The sequence below is a fragment of the Garra rufa genome, chromosome 9, assembly GCF_049309525.1.
Source record: "Garra rufa chromosome 9, GarRuf1.0, whole genome shotgun sequence".
Lineage (NCBI taxonomy): Eukaryota > Metazoa > Chordata > Actinopteri > Cypriniformes > Cyprinidae > Garra > Garra rufa.
The window spans coordinates 8,854,486-8,870,572 of record NC_133369.1 but is presented as its reverse complement, the minus strand read 5'-3'; the positions used below and the strand labels follow the sequence as shown (position 1 = coordinate 8,870,572).

Here is a 16,087-nt window from a genome sequence, read left to right as displayed (position 1 = left end):
AAGCAAAGCTTATCGTTTTTATCTGTTGTTTAGCTTTTGCACCAATCCCATTTGGAGGGATTTACCTGCCCCTGGAAGTACCAGCCAACAAGTGCCACCGCTCCCCTCTAGTTCTGGCATATGACCAGGCCCATTTCTCTGCCCTGGTCTCAATGGAGCAGAAAGACAGTTCCAAAGAACAAGGTGAGGAGTGGTTTATATGTAGCAAATCTGTTTGCCTTTTTTATGGCTCACGCAATGTGCTGTTCTTGCCTGATAAACCAGTTTTAAAAGCAAGACAGAACAAAATCTGCAATATTTTATCGTTTCCAGAAAGTCTTTATCCACTTTAATCCAGCTTATTTCTTCAAAGGCCTTTGGGACTGTAGTCTTAAAGTTCATTTGAATACTGTATTGTGTTTGTAAATAAACCAAATTATAAATAACCAGGGAAGTAGTGTAATTCAGAATGGTACTGACCAATTGTTACCTTTTGTTTGGTAAAAACCTCCGCAGTTGTGATCCCACTGACGGACTCGGATCATAAGATGCTGCCTTTGCACTTTGCTGTGGATCCTGGAGAAGACTGGGAATGGGGCAAGGATGACAACGATAATGTGATGCTAGCAAGGTAGAATTTCATTATGCACATGTTCTAGGTTTAAAATAATTTGCTTTGTTACATTTAATTCGGTTTGCTAATGTATAATGTAATTTTTAAGAGTTTTTTGTTTGTCCTTTACATAAACTTCAAAGTGTCCCAGCTTTTTGAAGCACTCATCACGTTCTTTGCTCCACTGTCCATTGTGCAACCCTCTGTACAAGTGTGACACCTAGTTCAATGAATCGATCTATTGGAATTTAAAAAAAAAGCCCATGCACATGTATATACAGTTGAAGTCAAAAGTTTACATACACCTTGCAGAATCTGCAAAATGTTAATTATTTTAGCGATATAAGACATATCATACAAAATGCATGTTGTTTTTTCATTTAGTCCACAAGAGAAAATGATAGTTAAATTTATAAAAATTACCCTGTTCAAAAGTTTACATACACTTGATTCTTAATACTGCATTGTTACCTGAACAGTTAAGCTGCCTGCTGTTCTTCAGAAAAATCCTTCAGGTCCCACAAATTCTTTGGTTTTTCAGCATTTTTGTGCATTTGAACCCTTTCCAACAATGACTGTATGAATTTGAGATCCATCTTTTCACACTGAGGACAACTAAGGGACTCAACTGCCACTATTGCAGAAGGTTCAAACACTCGCTGATGCTTCATAATGAAAAACAATGCATTAAGAGCCGGGGGTGAAAACTTTTGAGTAGAATGGAGATGTGTACGTTTTTCTTATTTTGCCTAAATATCTTTTTATTTTTCATTTACTGCCCTTCAGAAGCTACAGAAGATACTTGTATGTTCCCCAGAAGACAAAATAAGTAACATTTACCCTGATTTTCAAATTCCAAAAGTATTCACCCCTGGCTCTTAATGCATTGTTTTTCCTTCTGGAGCATCAGTGAGCGTTTGAACCTTCAGTAATAGTTGCAAATGAGTCCCTCATTTGTCCTCAGTGTAAAAAGATGGATCTCAAAATCATACAGTCATTGTTGGAAAGGGTTCAAATACACAAAAATGCTGAAAAACCAAAGAAGGAACCTGAAGGATTTTTCTGAAGAACAACAGGCAGTTTAACAGATCAGGACAGACAAAACACAGCTCTGTGGATTATTCAGGTAACAGCACAGTATTAAGAATCAAGTGTTTATGTAAACTTTTGAAAGGGTTAATTTGTACATTTTACATACTTGCGTTCTGCAAGGTGTATGTAAACTTTTGACTTCAACTAGTTAAGTTCAACGGACAGCATTTTTGAGATGCTGTCAGTTACCACAGACAATAATTCAGACTCAAAAGAATAACAAGCATAAATAGTTTACAGTAATAACCGTGCATGTTAAGTCTGAAACGAGACATTTTGTTTTAAAGCAGAAATCCACTCATCTTTTTGTTAAAATTATATCAGTAATTTCCCCATGCTTATTTTTGCGTGTTTATACAATCTGAGGGGTGAGTCAAAATTATTTCTAGTGGTAATCAACCGCGTGTCACACATGCCATCTGTAGATTTTCACTTGTTTTAAGCCTGGAACATTCCTGTAATTGCTGTGTGTTGTGCATATACCAAATTTGCTCAGAAAAATGTTTTCAAAGTATTTAGGTTATTTGGACTATGCAGTGCAAAATTACTCAGCTCTGACTTATTTACAGCTGGGTTTAGTAATGTCTGACCGTAATGACGGCATTAGCCCTGTGGAGCCTGCTGGGGCTGTGTGCTGTTGGCCAACACTCAAGATTAGCAACTCTCATTCTTTAATGCAGATTATCACTAAATGCTTGCTATGAATGGAACACAGAGAAGCTCTCAAATAGCTCAGGGTTGCATCTGTGTTATTCCCACAGCTTTCAGTTTTTAACTATGTGATATCTTGTTTTAAAATAATTTACTTATTTCATTAAATACCTCAATGTTTCTTTCTTGTGACTTTTTTGCTCATTATTATTTCCCTTTTAAATTTTTTGTCAAAGGCATTTTAAGTGCCACTTATAAGTAAATATATCAGCTCTCTGACATGCCTCTTGTTTGGTTTCAGTGTAACCTTATCTCTGGAGGCCAAGCTCCATCTGCTGCATTGCTACATGACTGTCACCTGGCTTCCTCTACCCTGTGAGGTACAGGTGAGCTTCTTGCTTTGTTTGATGTGCTACGAATAATTTAACTAGTTTAGTGTAAACTATCAGCCAGAAACCTTCGGTAAATTTGCTTTGACAACAAAAAACATCCAAAGCATTTTTATTTCTAACACTAAAAAGGTTTATGTCCCTAGGGTGGAATAAATGTTTTAAAGCTACTCTGTAAAAGTCTTAAAATAAATTATGATTCTGATTAAACTGCCAAACTGGCATAATGTTTTCTGGTTACTTCATACATACCAATTTATTTGAACAGGATCTGAATTATTTTTCCTGATGTTTTTGTAAATGTCATATATAGGTTATATGTTTAAGGTTTACTTTACTTGTTTTTAAATATTATACAATACCACTCCAAAGTTTTTGAACAGTAAGAATTTTTATGTTTTTTTAAGGAAGTCTCTTCTGCTCACCAAGCCTGCATTTATTTAATCATATGTACAGCAAAAACAGTAAAATTCTGAAATATTTACTCTATTTAAAATAACTGTTTTCTATTTGAATATATTTTAAAATGTAATTTTATTACTGTGATCAAAGCTAAATTTTCAGCATCATTACTCCAGTCTTCAGTGTCACGTGATCCTTCAGAAATCATTCTAATATGCTGATTTGCTGCTCAAGAAACATTTTATTATTATTTTCAATTATATATTTAAAAGAGTAATTTTTTTCAGGATTCTTTAATAAATGGAAAGATCCAAGGATCAGTATTTATCTAAAAAATAAAAAGGTTTTGTAACATTATACACTGTACCATTCAAAAGCTTGCAGTCAGTGTAACTTTTTATTATTATAATTATAGAAATGAATACTTTTATGTGTGGTTTGAATTTTGAATTTTAAGAGTGGTGATAAAGACATTTATAATGTTAAAAAATATTTCAAATTTCAGATAAATGCTGTTCTTCTGAACTGTCTATTTAAAGAAACCTGAAAAAAAAATCTACTCTGCTGTTTCCAACATAATATAATGTTTTTTTTTTTTTTTTTTTTGAGGAGCAAATCAGAATATTAGAATGATTTCTGAAAGATCATGTGACTGGAGTAATGATGCTGAAAATTCAGCCTTCAAACCACAGGAATAAATTACATATTAAAATATATATTAAAAAATAAAACGGCTATTTTAAATAGTAAAAGTATTTACAAATTTTACTGGTTTTGCTGCACTTTGGATCAAATAAATGCGGCTTGGTGAGCAGAAAAGTCTTTTTTAAAAAACATTGAAAATCTTACTGTTCAAAAAACTCTGACTGGTAGTGCATATAAATTAAAAATCATTTGGACATGTTCTCTAATTGAAGAATCACCTTTGAGCTTGGCATTCAGATTTTGTGGTGTGCTCTTTATTTGCATTCCAGATAAATCATTTAGCATGTATGAAAATATATTTGCATCCACAGCAGGCCCCATTGGCCCAGCCGGAGTCACCTACGGCATCTGCAGGAGAGGACGCCCGCACCCCGCCAGACTCCGGAGAGTCCGACAAGGAGTCCGTCAGCAGCAGTTCCAACGGCAATGGCGACAGCAGCACTACTGGAACCAGCGGGACAACAGGCAAAACAAGCGGTGGATCGTCCAGCTCCTCTAGCTCATCCAGTAACAGTTCAGCAGGGACAACCGGCACAATCGGAAAGGAGAAGGGGAAGAAAGAGAAAGAAAAGGACAAGGACAAGAAACGTGCAGACACCGTTGCCAACAAGCTGGGTAGCTTTGGCAAAAGCCTAGGCAGTAAGCTGAAGAAGAATGTGGGAGGCCTAATGACAGGAAAGAATGCAAGTGGAAGTGGATCCAAACAGGAGGGTCAAGAGAAGAAAAAAGGCTCTCTGAGAGGCCGTAAGGGCAGTAAGGACAGCTCTCCCTCCATTCAAACCGGTTCTGAGGACTCTGGGAAAGGCTCACCCTCCTCAACCAGCGAGCGACAAAATGGCTACTCCTCAGAAGGTGATCCTTTTAAGTACAGTTCAGATGTGAAAGTGAGTCTTAGCATTCTCCGATCCGCTATGCAAGGCGAAAGGAAGTACATCTTCGCCGCGCAACTCACTACAAGCAACCGGCAGCCGTTTCAGGAGGAAATGATCCAACGCTACTTGGTTGACGCAGAGGAGCGCTTCCATGCCGAACAGGAGCAGAGAAGAGAAGCTGAACGGAAAGCAGCAGGAGGACTTGCAACGACTGCAGGGCCCCAACTAAAAAAGGATGGGCCTGAGTTGAGCTACAGAAGTTTTGAAAGCAAAGAGGAAGTTAGTGATAACTCGCCTCCTACTTTTAACGCTTTGAAGTCATCGTCTTTCACCCCGGTGATGTACACCGGTGTGCTCCCGATCCCCAGGCCCACCTTCATTGATCATTCTCCTTCCCCCCTCCCGCAGCATCTTCATATGCATGGTTATTTAGATACACGACGGCAGCTGGCAGGAGGTTCGCCGTCGTCTTATCCAGGCCTACCATCCTATGCTACCTTGCCCCGACACTGCCCTCTAGCACAGGGCCCGCCCCATACCCAGTACCACCCACCCTCCACCAGCTTGGGCAGCCCATCCCGTATCATCAGCCCCTGCCTGACATCTTTTTCCCAAGAGCATGACCCAATTGACTACCCAACTGAACCTGTTGGAAGCTACACAAATGGCTTGCGGGACTCACGTTTTACTTTGGACAGTCGCAACGGGCCAATGCCCGTGAGGCATTACTCTTTAGGCAGTGCCGGTGGCCTCGCCGCCCTGCAGTCCAGCAAATGCCGAACACCTACCTGCAATTACTACGGCCACCCTGAAACGGGAAATTACTGCTCGTACTGCTACCGAGAGGAGCTGAAGAGACGGGAAACGGAGCCGGCCATACACAGGTTTTGAATGGACAAGTTCGGTCCGGTTTCTCTCCTACAGGACTCATTGGAGCCCGCCGTGTGAGCCACATCATATCCTGTTTGTGTGGATCTTGCTTTAAGACATACGTTCGGCCTTTCTGAACCAGAAAGAGACTCGGCGTCCACAATGATTGGCCATTGTGGGAATAGGACTGCTGTTGTGTTACATTTGCTGTGGCGCATAGGCAGGAGCTTTAAGCTCCGCCCACATCTGCTTGACGTGGTCATCCTCTTTCCTGTCTCCTTGTCTCCTCCTAGTGACGAGAATGTAGAGCACAGGCAATAGACATTGGAGCACAACGTGCTACACACCGCATACCCCAAATACACGTTAAGCACAACCAGAAACTGCTTATTTATATCAGCTGCGTTTGTATACTACATAATAGACATTTCATGTAGGATTTCCGCTCTAGTCAATGCCATATTGCGAGTGTAAAGCAAAAACACACTGTTAACTTCAAGTGAGTGTTATCTGCATTGGCCCAACGCTGTAATACTTTAACTTGCACCCTTTTGAAGCCATACCCGAGTGGCTTAAATTAGCTAAAATGGTGCTTTCTTGCTTTTAAGCTGAACCTTGATAGCCAAAGGTTTTGCTTTGGGTCTTCACATGTCCATATTAAAAAATCCCAGTCGTTTATGTTCTAAGTGTTTCCAGAACACTTAAAAGTGCAAAACCTTTAAAATTAGCTCAAACAAAGAAAATCAGAAATGGTACATCATGCAAAAGTGTTATGTAATAAGAGTTCTAGGTACTCGCAGGTCAACGGGGGCTGAAATGACTCCTTCAAATGTTACTGCCCCAAATATTAATGATCGATCGCCCCCCCCTCCCCCCCCCAGAGCAGTCGCTGCACCAAATCAAGCACTTTTCTAATGTCCTGAGGTTGTGCTGTGTGGGTTTCAGATGTGACAATGAATAGACTGTTATGTTGCTGTGCTTCTAGTCTGGCGTTAGAGCTTGCAGTTCCACTCAAGTGGACTGCGGAGGTCAGGGTTTGGCTGTAGGTGCCACTGCTGTGTGCAAGCTCACTTGTTTCCTAGTTGCCTTTTCAGTCTTAGTCAGGGGGATTGTTGAACTGAATTTCTGCTTTTGTTTGATTTTTGGGTTCGCAGTGCTGATTATAGTGTTGTCGATGTTTGTGGACGTAGAGGGATGCTAGCAGATCTCTCGGTATCTCAATTATACGATGCACTGTGCATCAAGATTTTACTTTTTCAAAATCCAGTTACACTGTTAACAGCCTCCAATAAAGCCAGCTAGTTGTAAAATTCAGCCAGAAATTCAGCCTTGCATGCCGATCCAAACCTGTATGACTGGCAAATACAAAAGTAGGTTGTACTTTTTCATACAATGAAAGTAAATGTGAAGTTTAATGTTAATTATTTTAGCAAAATAAGAGGGATCACACAAATTGCATGTTTATTTAGTACTGACCTGAAGAAGATATTTCACATAAAAGATGTTTACATATAGTCCACAAGAGAAAATAATAGTTGAATTTATAAAAATGACCCCGTTCAAATGTTTACATACACTTGATTCTTAATACTGTGTTGTTACCTGAATGTTTTTTACCTTTTTTTTTTTTTAGTGATTCATGTGTTCCTTGTTTGCCCGCTGTTCTTCAGAAAAATCCTTCAGGTCCCACAAATTCTTGGTTTTTCAGCATTTTTGTGTATTTGAACTCTTTCCAACAATGACTGCATGATTTTGAGATCCATCTTTTCACACTGAGGACAGCTGAGAGACTCATATGCAACTATTACAGAAGGTTCAAACGCTCACTGATGCTTCAGAAGGAAAAACTATGCATTTGACCAGGGGTGAAAACTTTTGAACAGAATGAAGATGTGTAGTTTTTTTTTCTTTTTTTGCCTAAATATATATTTTATTTAGTACTGCTCTTCTGAAGCTACAGAAGACACCTACATGTTTCCCAGAAGACAAAATAAGTTAAATTTACCCTGATATTCAAACACCAGAAGTTTTCACCCCCAGCTCTTAATGAATCGTTTTTGTTTTTCTTCTGAAGCATCAGTGAGTATTAGAACCTTCTGTAATAGTTGCATATGAGCCCTTTAGTTGTCTTAAAATCATACAGTCATTGTTGGAAAGGGTTCAAATGCACAAAAACGCTGAAAACCCAAAGAATGTGTGGCACCTGAAGGATTTTTCTGAAGAACAGTGGCCAGTTTAACTGTTTAACTATCAATAAACAAAAAAACAAAACGCACAGCTGTGGATCATTCAGTTAACAACACAGTATCAAGAATCAAGTGTATGTAAACTTTTGAACAGGGTAATTTTTATAAATCCAACTATTATTTTCTGTTGGACTATATGTAAATATCTTCAGGTCAGTTCAAACTAAAAAATAGCATTTTGTATGATCCCGTAAAATAATTAACATTTTGCAGATTCTGCAAGGTGTATGTTAACTTTTGACTTCAACTGCAACTTGCACAATGTATTTCAAGTAGCCATACAATCACTTAATGTGAGCAAATCATTATTCACAGAAAGTCTTCCGCTCCATCTCGCCTGCTAATAAGATTTGACGCCAGTGATGACAAACGGCATGAACTGAGCGCATCAAGCCCATGTGGATGTGTAAATGAGATTTTGGAGGGCAAAACTGCAAAAGTAGCACACGCGCACTCAGTTTTCTCTGAATCTGAGTCTAGATGAGTCAAACCAGTCTGTTACGTGTCATTTACATGTTACTAATTTTGCTCCGTTCAAATATTTTAAGCATCTTGACTTTGCATAGCAGAGCACATCCCTGTTTAACTTCATTATATGTAAAAGAGCTGTCTGGACGTTCTGCTAAACAGCAGAAAGAAAGTCATACAGGTTCAGAACGACATGCGGATGAGGAAATAAAGACGGATGCTTTATTTCAGGCTAAACTATCCCTTTACCCTCTCATTGCTCATGTGAAATGGGCTCTATAGTACTGTAAGAGGATGTTGCTGCTGTGATCATGTTCATTTGATGTGGGTAAGTGTTAGTGTGCTGCGTCTGTGGTCGATGTAGAGCCGGTGTTGTAGTCGCAAGCGAAGCCCTTTCCGCTTCTCAAACGCTCAATACAGTTGTAATCAGTCATATGCATATACAATATTTGTATAACTGTGTCAGCTCAAGGCCGCAATGTTCTCACATTTGCATTACTGATTTGCACAATTATAGGCTAGGTTAGTATCCTAACAAATTTTTAACATGCCTCTACATTTGGTATCTCCCATGCGTTTGAAGCTCAGTTGCGTTACCTTTTAAAGCACTAAATTGATTATTATCTCTGACAGAGTGAAGTTTCGCAGCAGAACAAAAATCTGAAGACTTGCTAGATTTATTTTTCACCCAAAGACATGTTATTCACTCTTATGACCAATAGATGGCACACTTGTTTAGGTCTCTTTTTTTTTGCTATCACCTTTATGTCTAAATCTACTTTTTGACACCCATGGCTGACATTTTCATAGTGTAAAAAGGGACAAAGAGTATGCTGCTGCTGCTGCTTTTGAATTCAGAAAGTCTTTTTTTGTTCAGTCAGGCACATTTGAATATAAATTGCAAGCAGTTAACTCTTTTACCCAGATTTCCATTCTGCAAAAGTTGCAAAAGGATTTCAGCGTTTGAGCTTGTGTTTGTGCGTCTGGTAAAATGTGCTTTTGCAAACCTATTGCAGCTTTGAGGCACAAACAAGAGGAAATTGTCAGTGAACTGACAGCTATTCTCTCCGTCGTCGCTTGCGTTTAACGGATCCAGTTATTTAACGAATGGAAAGCTCATTCAGCCGCCCCGAGCGTTGGACTTCAATAAGAGTGCAAACATTTTTGTATTAAGAAATAAAAAATGTTGTATAAATACGTTCAAGTTATTTTTGTAAATCAAACGCAGTTTTACAGTGTTTTTTAAAGATACGAATGTATGCTGTAGGACCCTGAGTCGAAGTCAGCTGAGTTGGTGGTGGAGTCAGTATTGAGGAGCGTACGGTGCTGGCTCTTAAATTCGAGTGTTTCTTGTGAACTAATTTCTCCATCAGTGATCTGACAAGGTATGATTTGAAAATATATATTTGTAGTAAGATTTTTCAAGAAGTTTGGGATGTTTAGTTCTGAAACTAGGATGTTCTTTCTTACGTGGCTAGTTGTCAAACAGACGGCCTCTTGAAGATTCCTAATTTTGATTCTATTTTAAAGCGTAATCCGATTTTGAGTACATTTTTTAATGATGGCGGTGGCGTCCACCACCATCAGTTTTCACACACTAAATTCTCTTATTTAATACAGTGGGCTTGTTTTGTTATGATGTAGCTTACTATTTTTATATGGTATGTTTTCATGGATGTGACAGAGCTACAGTCATCAGCATTCTCCAATTTGCATGAGACTGAAACTGTTGCATGTACAAAACTGGCAGATGCAATTTAATCTAATCATATTTGTGCATTACTTCTGGCTAATTGGGCGATTTGTGTTTGTTTTCAGCCGTTTTGCCTTTCTCCTTGTTTGAGAGGTGACCCCAGGCTGTGTGACAGTGCAATCTAGGTGGAAAGAACATCTGATTTTTATGCTAGGTTTATTTTATTTTTTCTTTTCTTTTTGCACCGTTTTAATAAAATTCTCATTGTATTTAAACACTTGTTTGTATCAGTTTTATTTTGCACTCTCGTTTTCTATATTTAACTATGAAATCTTCTTAATAACAAACATCTTGTATTTTTACAGTGACACGAGATTTCAGCTGCATATACAGTTGAAGTCAAAAGTTTACATACACCTTGCAGAATCTGCAAAATGTTAATTATTTTATTAAAAAAAGAGGATCATACAAAATGCATGTTGTTTATTTAGTACTGACCTGAATAAGATATTTCACATAAAAGACGTTTACATATAGTCCACAAGAGAAAATAATAGCTGAATTTATAAAAATTACCCCGTTCAAAAGTTTACATACACTTGATTTTTTAATACTGTGTTGTTACCTGAATGATCCACAGTGTTTTTTTTTTCCTTTGTTCAGTGATAGTTGTTCATGAGTCCCTTGTTGGTTTACATATAGTCCACAAGAGAAAATAATAGCTGAATTTATAAAAATGACCCTGCTCAAAACTTTACATACACTTGATTCTTAATACTCTGTTGTTACCTGAATGATCCACAGCTGTTTTTTTTTTTCTTTGTTCAGTAATAGCTGTTCACGAGTCCCTTGTTTGTCCTGAACAGTTAAACTTTCCGCTGTTCTTTTATAAAAATCCTTCAGGTCCCACAAATTCTTTGGTTTTTTGCCATTTTTGTCTATTTGAACCCTTTCCAACAATGAGTGTATGATTTTGAGAACCAACTTTTCACACTGAGGACACCTGAGGGACTCATATGCAACTATTACAGAAGGTTCCAACACTCACCGATGCTCCAGAAGGACAAGTTAATTTTTGGTTCATTTAGTACTGCCCTTTAGAAGATGTTTCCAAGAAGACAACATAAGTTAAATTTACCCTGATCTAAAAATTTTCTTAATATATCGTGTTTCCTTTTGGAGCTTTAGTGAGCATTTGAACTTTCTGTAATAGTTGCATGAGAGTCCCTCTGTGTCCTCAGTGTGAAAAGGTAGCTCTCAAAATCAAATCTGTTGGAAAAAGGGTTCAAATACAAATGCTGAAAAACCAAATAATTTGTGGGACCTGAAGGAATTTTTGGAAGAACAGCGGGCAGTTTTAACTGTTCAGGACCAACAAGGGACTCATGAACAGCTATCACTAAAAAAAAAAAACACTGTGAATCATTCAGGTAACAACACAGTATTAAGAATCAAGTGTATGTACATTTTTGAACAGAGACATTTTTAGAAATGTGTGAGGCATGTAAATGGTCAGTACTAAATAAAAAATAACATGCATTTTGTATGACCCCTCTTATTTTGCAGATTCTACAAAGTGTATGTAAACTTTTGACTTCAACTGTACAAGGATCCCATGGTCATGGATAACCTGTTAATTTTACAATTTAATGGGGATTTTTTCCCCAAAATGGGAAAATACTAAAAATGTACTCACCTCCATGCCATCCAAGATGTAAATGAGTTTGTTTCTTCATCAGAACAGATTTGAGAAATGTAGCATTGCATCACTTGCTCACCAATGGATCCTCTGCAGTGAATGGGTGCCGTCAGAATGAGAGTCCAAACAGCTGATAAAGACATAATATATAATTCAGAAGTAATCCACACAACTCCAGTTTATTAGTTAACGTCTTGTGATGTGAAAAGCTGCGTGTTTGTAAGAATGATGGTGAAGAGACAAACTCATCTACGTCTTAGATGGCCTGAGAGTACTTTTTTAGCACATTTGACATTTTTGGTAAACTATTCTTTTAATAAGGTCTGTTTTTGCAATAAAATAATAATAATAATGGAAATGTCTAAATTAACAAGAAGAAAAACCGTAGTCGTAAGCAAACATGCAACTTCTTTCTTCGGCTAAAATGCAGCGGATATCCGTCCTTCCAGTTGTTTCAGAAACATCTTAAGTTACTACAAGGTAAAGTCATTTAATTTTAATTTCCAGCAAGCACTGTTTGCCATTTAAGACTGCTATTTACCACAGCATGTGATCTTTGCCTTGTGCCTTGTCACAGTTAACAAGGTAAAGCATAAATAAAGTGTACTCTCCTTAATGCACTTTTATATGATACTCTTAAAAAATAAAGGTGCTTCACGATGCCATAGAAGGACCTTTTTTTTTGTCTAAATGGTTCCAAAAAGAACCTTTAACATCTGAAGAACCTTTCTGTTTCACAAAAGGTTCTTTGTGGCAAAAGAAGGTTCTTCAGATTATAAAAAGGTAAGAAAGAGATAGTTCTCAAAAGAACCTCTGGCTGAATGGTTCTTTGTGGAACCAAAAATTGTTCTTCTATGAAGAACCTTTTAAAGCACCATTCTATTTGACAGAATCCATGAAGCCATGTATCTGAACAAGATGTCCAGGACCTCCGGCAGAAAAATAGGCCCACAACATTAAAGACCCAGCAGTATTTTTAACCGTGGACATGGATAATTTCTATCCCTGTTTGCACCAAACCCATCTGGTGAGTTTGTTGCCAAAAAGCTCTTTTTTTTAGTGTCATCTGTCCATAGAAGCCAGTCCTGTTTGAAGTTCCAATCATGTCTGACGAGTGAATATGCTGGAGTTTGTTTTTGGGTGAGTGAGGAAGATTTTTCTTGAAACCCTCTGGAACAACATGTGGTGATGTAGGGGCTGTTTGATCATTTTATTTTAGGCTTTCTGACCCCAAGACTCAACTAATCTCTGCAATTCTCCAACTGCGATCCTTGGAGACTCTTTGGGCCCTCAAACTCTCCTCCTTATCGTGCATTAGGATGATATAGACACATGTCCTCTTCCAGACAGATTTGTAACATCTTTAGTTGATTGGAACTTCTTAATTATTGCCCTGATGGTGGAAATAGGGATTTTCAATGCACTCTTATCTCTTATCTTAGAGCCACTTTCTATTTTGTGAAACCCAACAAACTTGTTCTGCACATCAGAATTACATTCTTAAGGGATGATTAAGGGAATTTGGCCTTTGTGTTCCTCATATTTATAATCCTGTGGAACAGAAAGTCATGACTGGACAGTTTTATACTCTTAGCCACCCTGGTGTGCTAAAAAAGTTGTAATATTAATGGGAAAATACTTCAGAGATATTTTACTTAGACAATTTTCTAGGGGTGCCAATAATTGTGGCCAACGTGAACTAGACTAGAGAAAAACATTTATTTCATAATGAGATTTCCCTCTCCCAGTTTCCATTGTTTTACTTCAACGAAAGGTTATTTAGTGATTTTTTTTTTTTTTTTTTTTTTTTTTTTTTTTGAAGGAAAGATCTAAAGATAAACGATGCAGATTTATTTTCTCAGCCACCTTTGCTCGTGTTTACAGGGCTGCCAATATTAGTGGAGGGCACTGTAATTTACAATGAAAATATAAAATAATTATAGATTTGAACTTTACTTTTCAAGATTTAAAAAGATACTTTTAAAAACAAGTATATATATATATATATATATATATATATATATATATATATATATATATATATTTATATTTCAATATCATTTTCATAAGTTGGAATTTAGAGGTTAGGGTTCAGGACAGCCACCTCCCAAATGAGTACCCAATAAATGACAATTTTAAATATATTAAGCTTACTAATATTTTAAATATTATTGTGGGTTTCAATAGATAATAGAAAGATCTTAGTAAACATCTAAGATTTGAACACTTATGCTTTTTAAATGTTTTTTTTTTTTTTTTTTGGTTGTGGGACAGCAGTTTGCACCAATTCTGTTGAATGGCCCATATAATGTGAGAAATTGACAGATTGGTGCCCCATATGTTTGTATTATTTATGAGGCATTTTTGTGGGCTATTGCTCGAGTTCTTTTGCTCTAATAAATTCAAAGTGAGAGTCTGATGAATTAGTAATAGCAACACTGATATCTTTGGGATCAGTTTTCATTTGTTTTTGCTTTGCAGGTATCCATTTCAAGTGGAAGCCTTTTCTAACAGTGCACACTGCATCATGTTCATATCCACCCTAGCGCTGATGCTGGACGCACGTCGTAAGCTAAAGACGCCCGTCTCGGTTTGGACGTTGCTGTGAAATGGTGCTTTGATACTCCAGTGACAAGGTAACTAGGGTGTCAAAAACTATGGGAATGTCAAGTGTGTTTGCTCATCTGTGAAATGCAATGTTCTTGAGAAATGCAACAGTCTGAATTGTTTGTAAACAAATTTAGATGCATTGAGAAAGCATAGAATGGAAATGGCATTTAACCTAATGCTTACTTAATAGGCTTGGGAGAAGATTTTATTTTTAGCTTGCAACACCTTTCCAAGAATTACTTGGTGTCAGTTTAAACTCATCTGTTGTTAGCAGGTTTAACTTTAGACCTTTGAGTTTAAAGGTCTAAAGTTAAACCAGCTAACATTAGTGTTGAATTGAGCTTTTTTTTTTTTTTTAAATGGTATGCTTATATGAAAGATAAAACACATTTTATTCCATATACTGTTCTCTAGTATCTCTATTATATCTTTTTAAAAAACATTTATTTTGGTAATGTTGTTGACTCCTTAAGATTAATTACATTGTATTCCTCAATATTGCTTTGTAAAAATGTATCATCGTGATAAATATATGCGTGTATATTATTAATAATTATTGTATAATAATACTTAATAATAATAATATTTTTTTTAATAAAAAATGTATTTGTTTGATAAATATATAAATAGAAATTAAAAAATGTTTTATAGGTTCTTTATACTATTGCTTAATAAAAAGAAGAAGAAGAAACATGTTATGAAATGTATCTGCTTGATAAATATATAAATAGCAATTAAAAAATAATTTTATAGGTGCATGTATACTATTGCTTAATAATGATAATAACAAATGTTATGAAATGTATAAATAGCAATTAAAAAATAATTTTATAGGTGCATGTAAATGATTGCTTAATAATAATAATAATAATAATAATAATAATAATACATGTTATGAAATGTATCTGCTTGTTAAATATAGAAAAAGCTATTTAAAAAATATGTTATAGGTGCCTTTATACTATTGCTTGATAATAATAATAATAATAATAATACATGTTATGAAAGGTATTTGCTTGATAAATATTAAAAAACTAATTAAAATGATTTTATAGGTGCTTTTGTACAATTGCTAAATAATAATAATAGTAAATGTCATGAAATGTACCTGCTTGATAAATGTATAAATAGAAATTTAAAAATATTGCTTAAAAATAATAATAATAATAATAATAATAAATGTAAAAAAAATTTAATTTTGTTTAATATTGCAATTTAAAATAATGTTTTTTTTATTTTAATATACTTTATTTTAATATACTTATTAATTTAATAATATATAATTATAATAATAATATATATATATATATATATATATAATTATAATATAAATATATAATTATAATAATAATACAATAATAATAATAATAAATGTTATGTAAATGTTTTTAAAATCAGTCTAATGCTCATCAAAGCTACATTTATTAATTAAAATAAAATACAAAAACATACAGAAATAACGGTAATTTTGTTTAATATTGCAATTTAAAATAATGGTTTTCTATTTTAATATACTTAAATTATACAGTACAGACCAAAAGTTTGGACACACCTTCTCATTCAAAGAGTTTTCTTTATTTTCATGACTATGAAAATTGTAGATTCACACTGAAGGCATCAAAACTATGAATTAACACATGTGGAATTATATACATACAAAAAAGTGTGAAACAACTGAAAACATGTCATATTCTAGGTTCTTCAAAGTAGCCACCTTTTGCTTTGATTACTGCTTTGCACACGCTTGGCATTCTCTTGATGAGCTTCAAGAGGTAGTCACCTGAAATGGTCTTCAAAC

At 35.8% G+C, this 16,087-nt stretch overlaps 1 protein-coding gene across 2 annotated transcripts in view; it reads left to right on the top strand.

The window, feature by feature from the left end:
• Window positions 1-10,255, top strand: part of otud7b (OTU deubiquitinase 7B) — a 42,041-nt gene extending 31,786 nt beyond the window's left edge. The window contains exons 9-12 of one of the 2 annotated variants that reach the window (XM_073846992.1): window positions 34-183; window positions 496-610; window positions 2,637-2,715; window positions 4,143-10,255. In XM_073846992.1, coding sequence (XP_073703093.1) covers window positions 34-183; window positions 496-610; window positions 2,637-2,715; window positions 4,143-5,594 — 1,796 coding nt within the window. In that variant the 3' untranslated portion in view covers window positions 5,595-10,255. Of the gene's footprint in view, window positions 1-33; window positions 184-495; window positions 611-2,636; window positions 2,722-4,142 lie in introns of both variants that reach the window. The other variant, XM_073846991.1, reaches the window with a different exon arrangement.
• The last annotated feature ends 5,832 nt before the right edge of the window (window positions 10,256-16,087 follow it).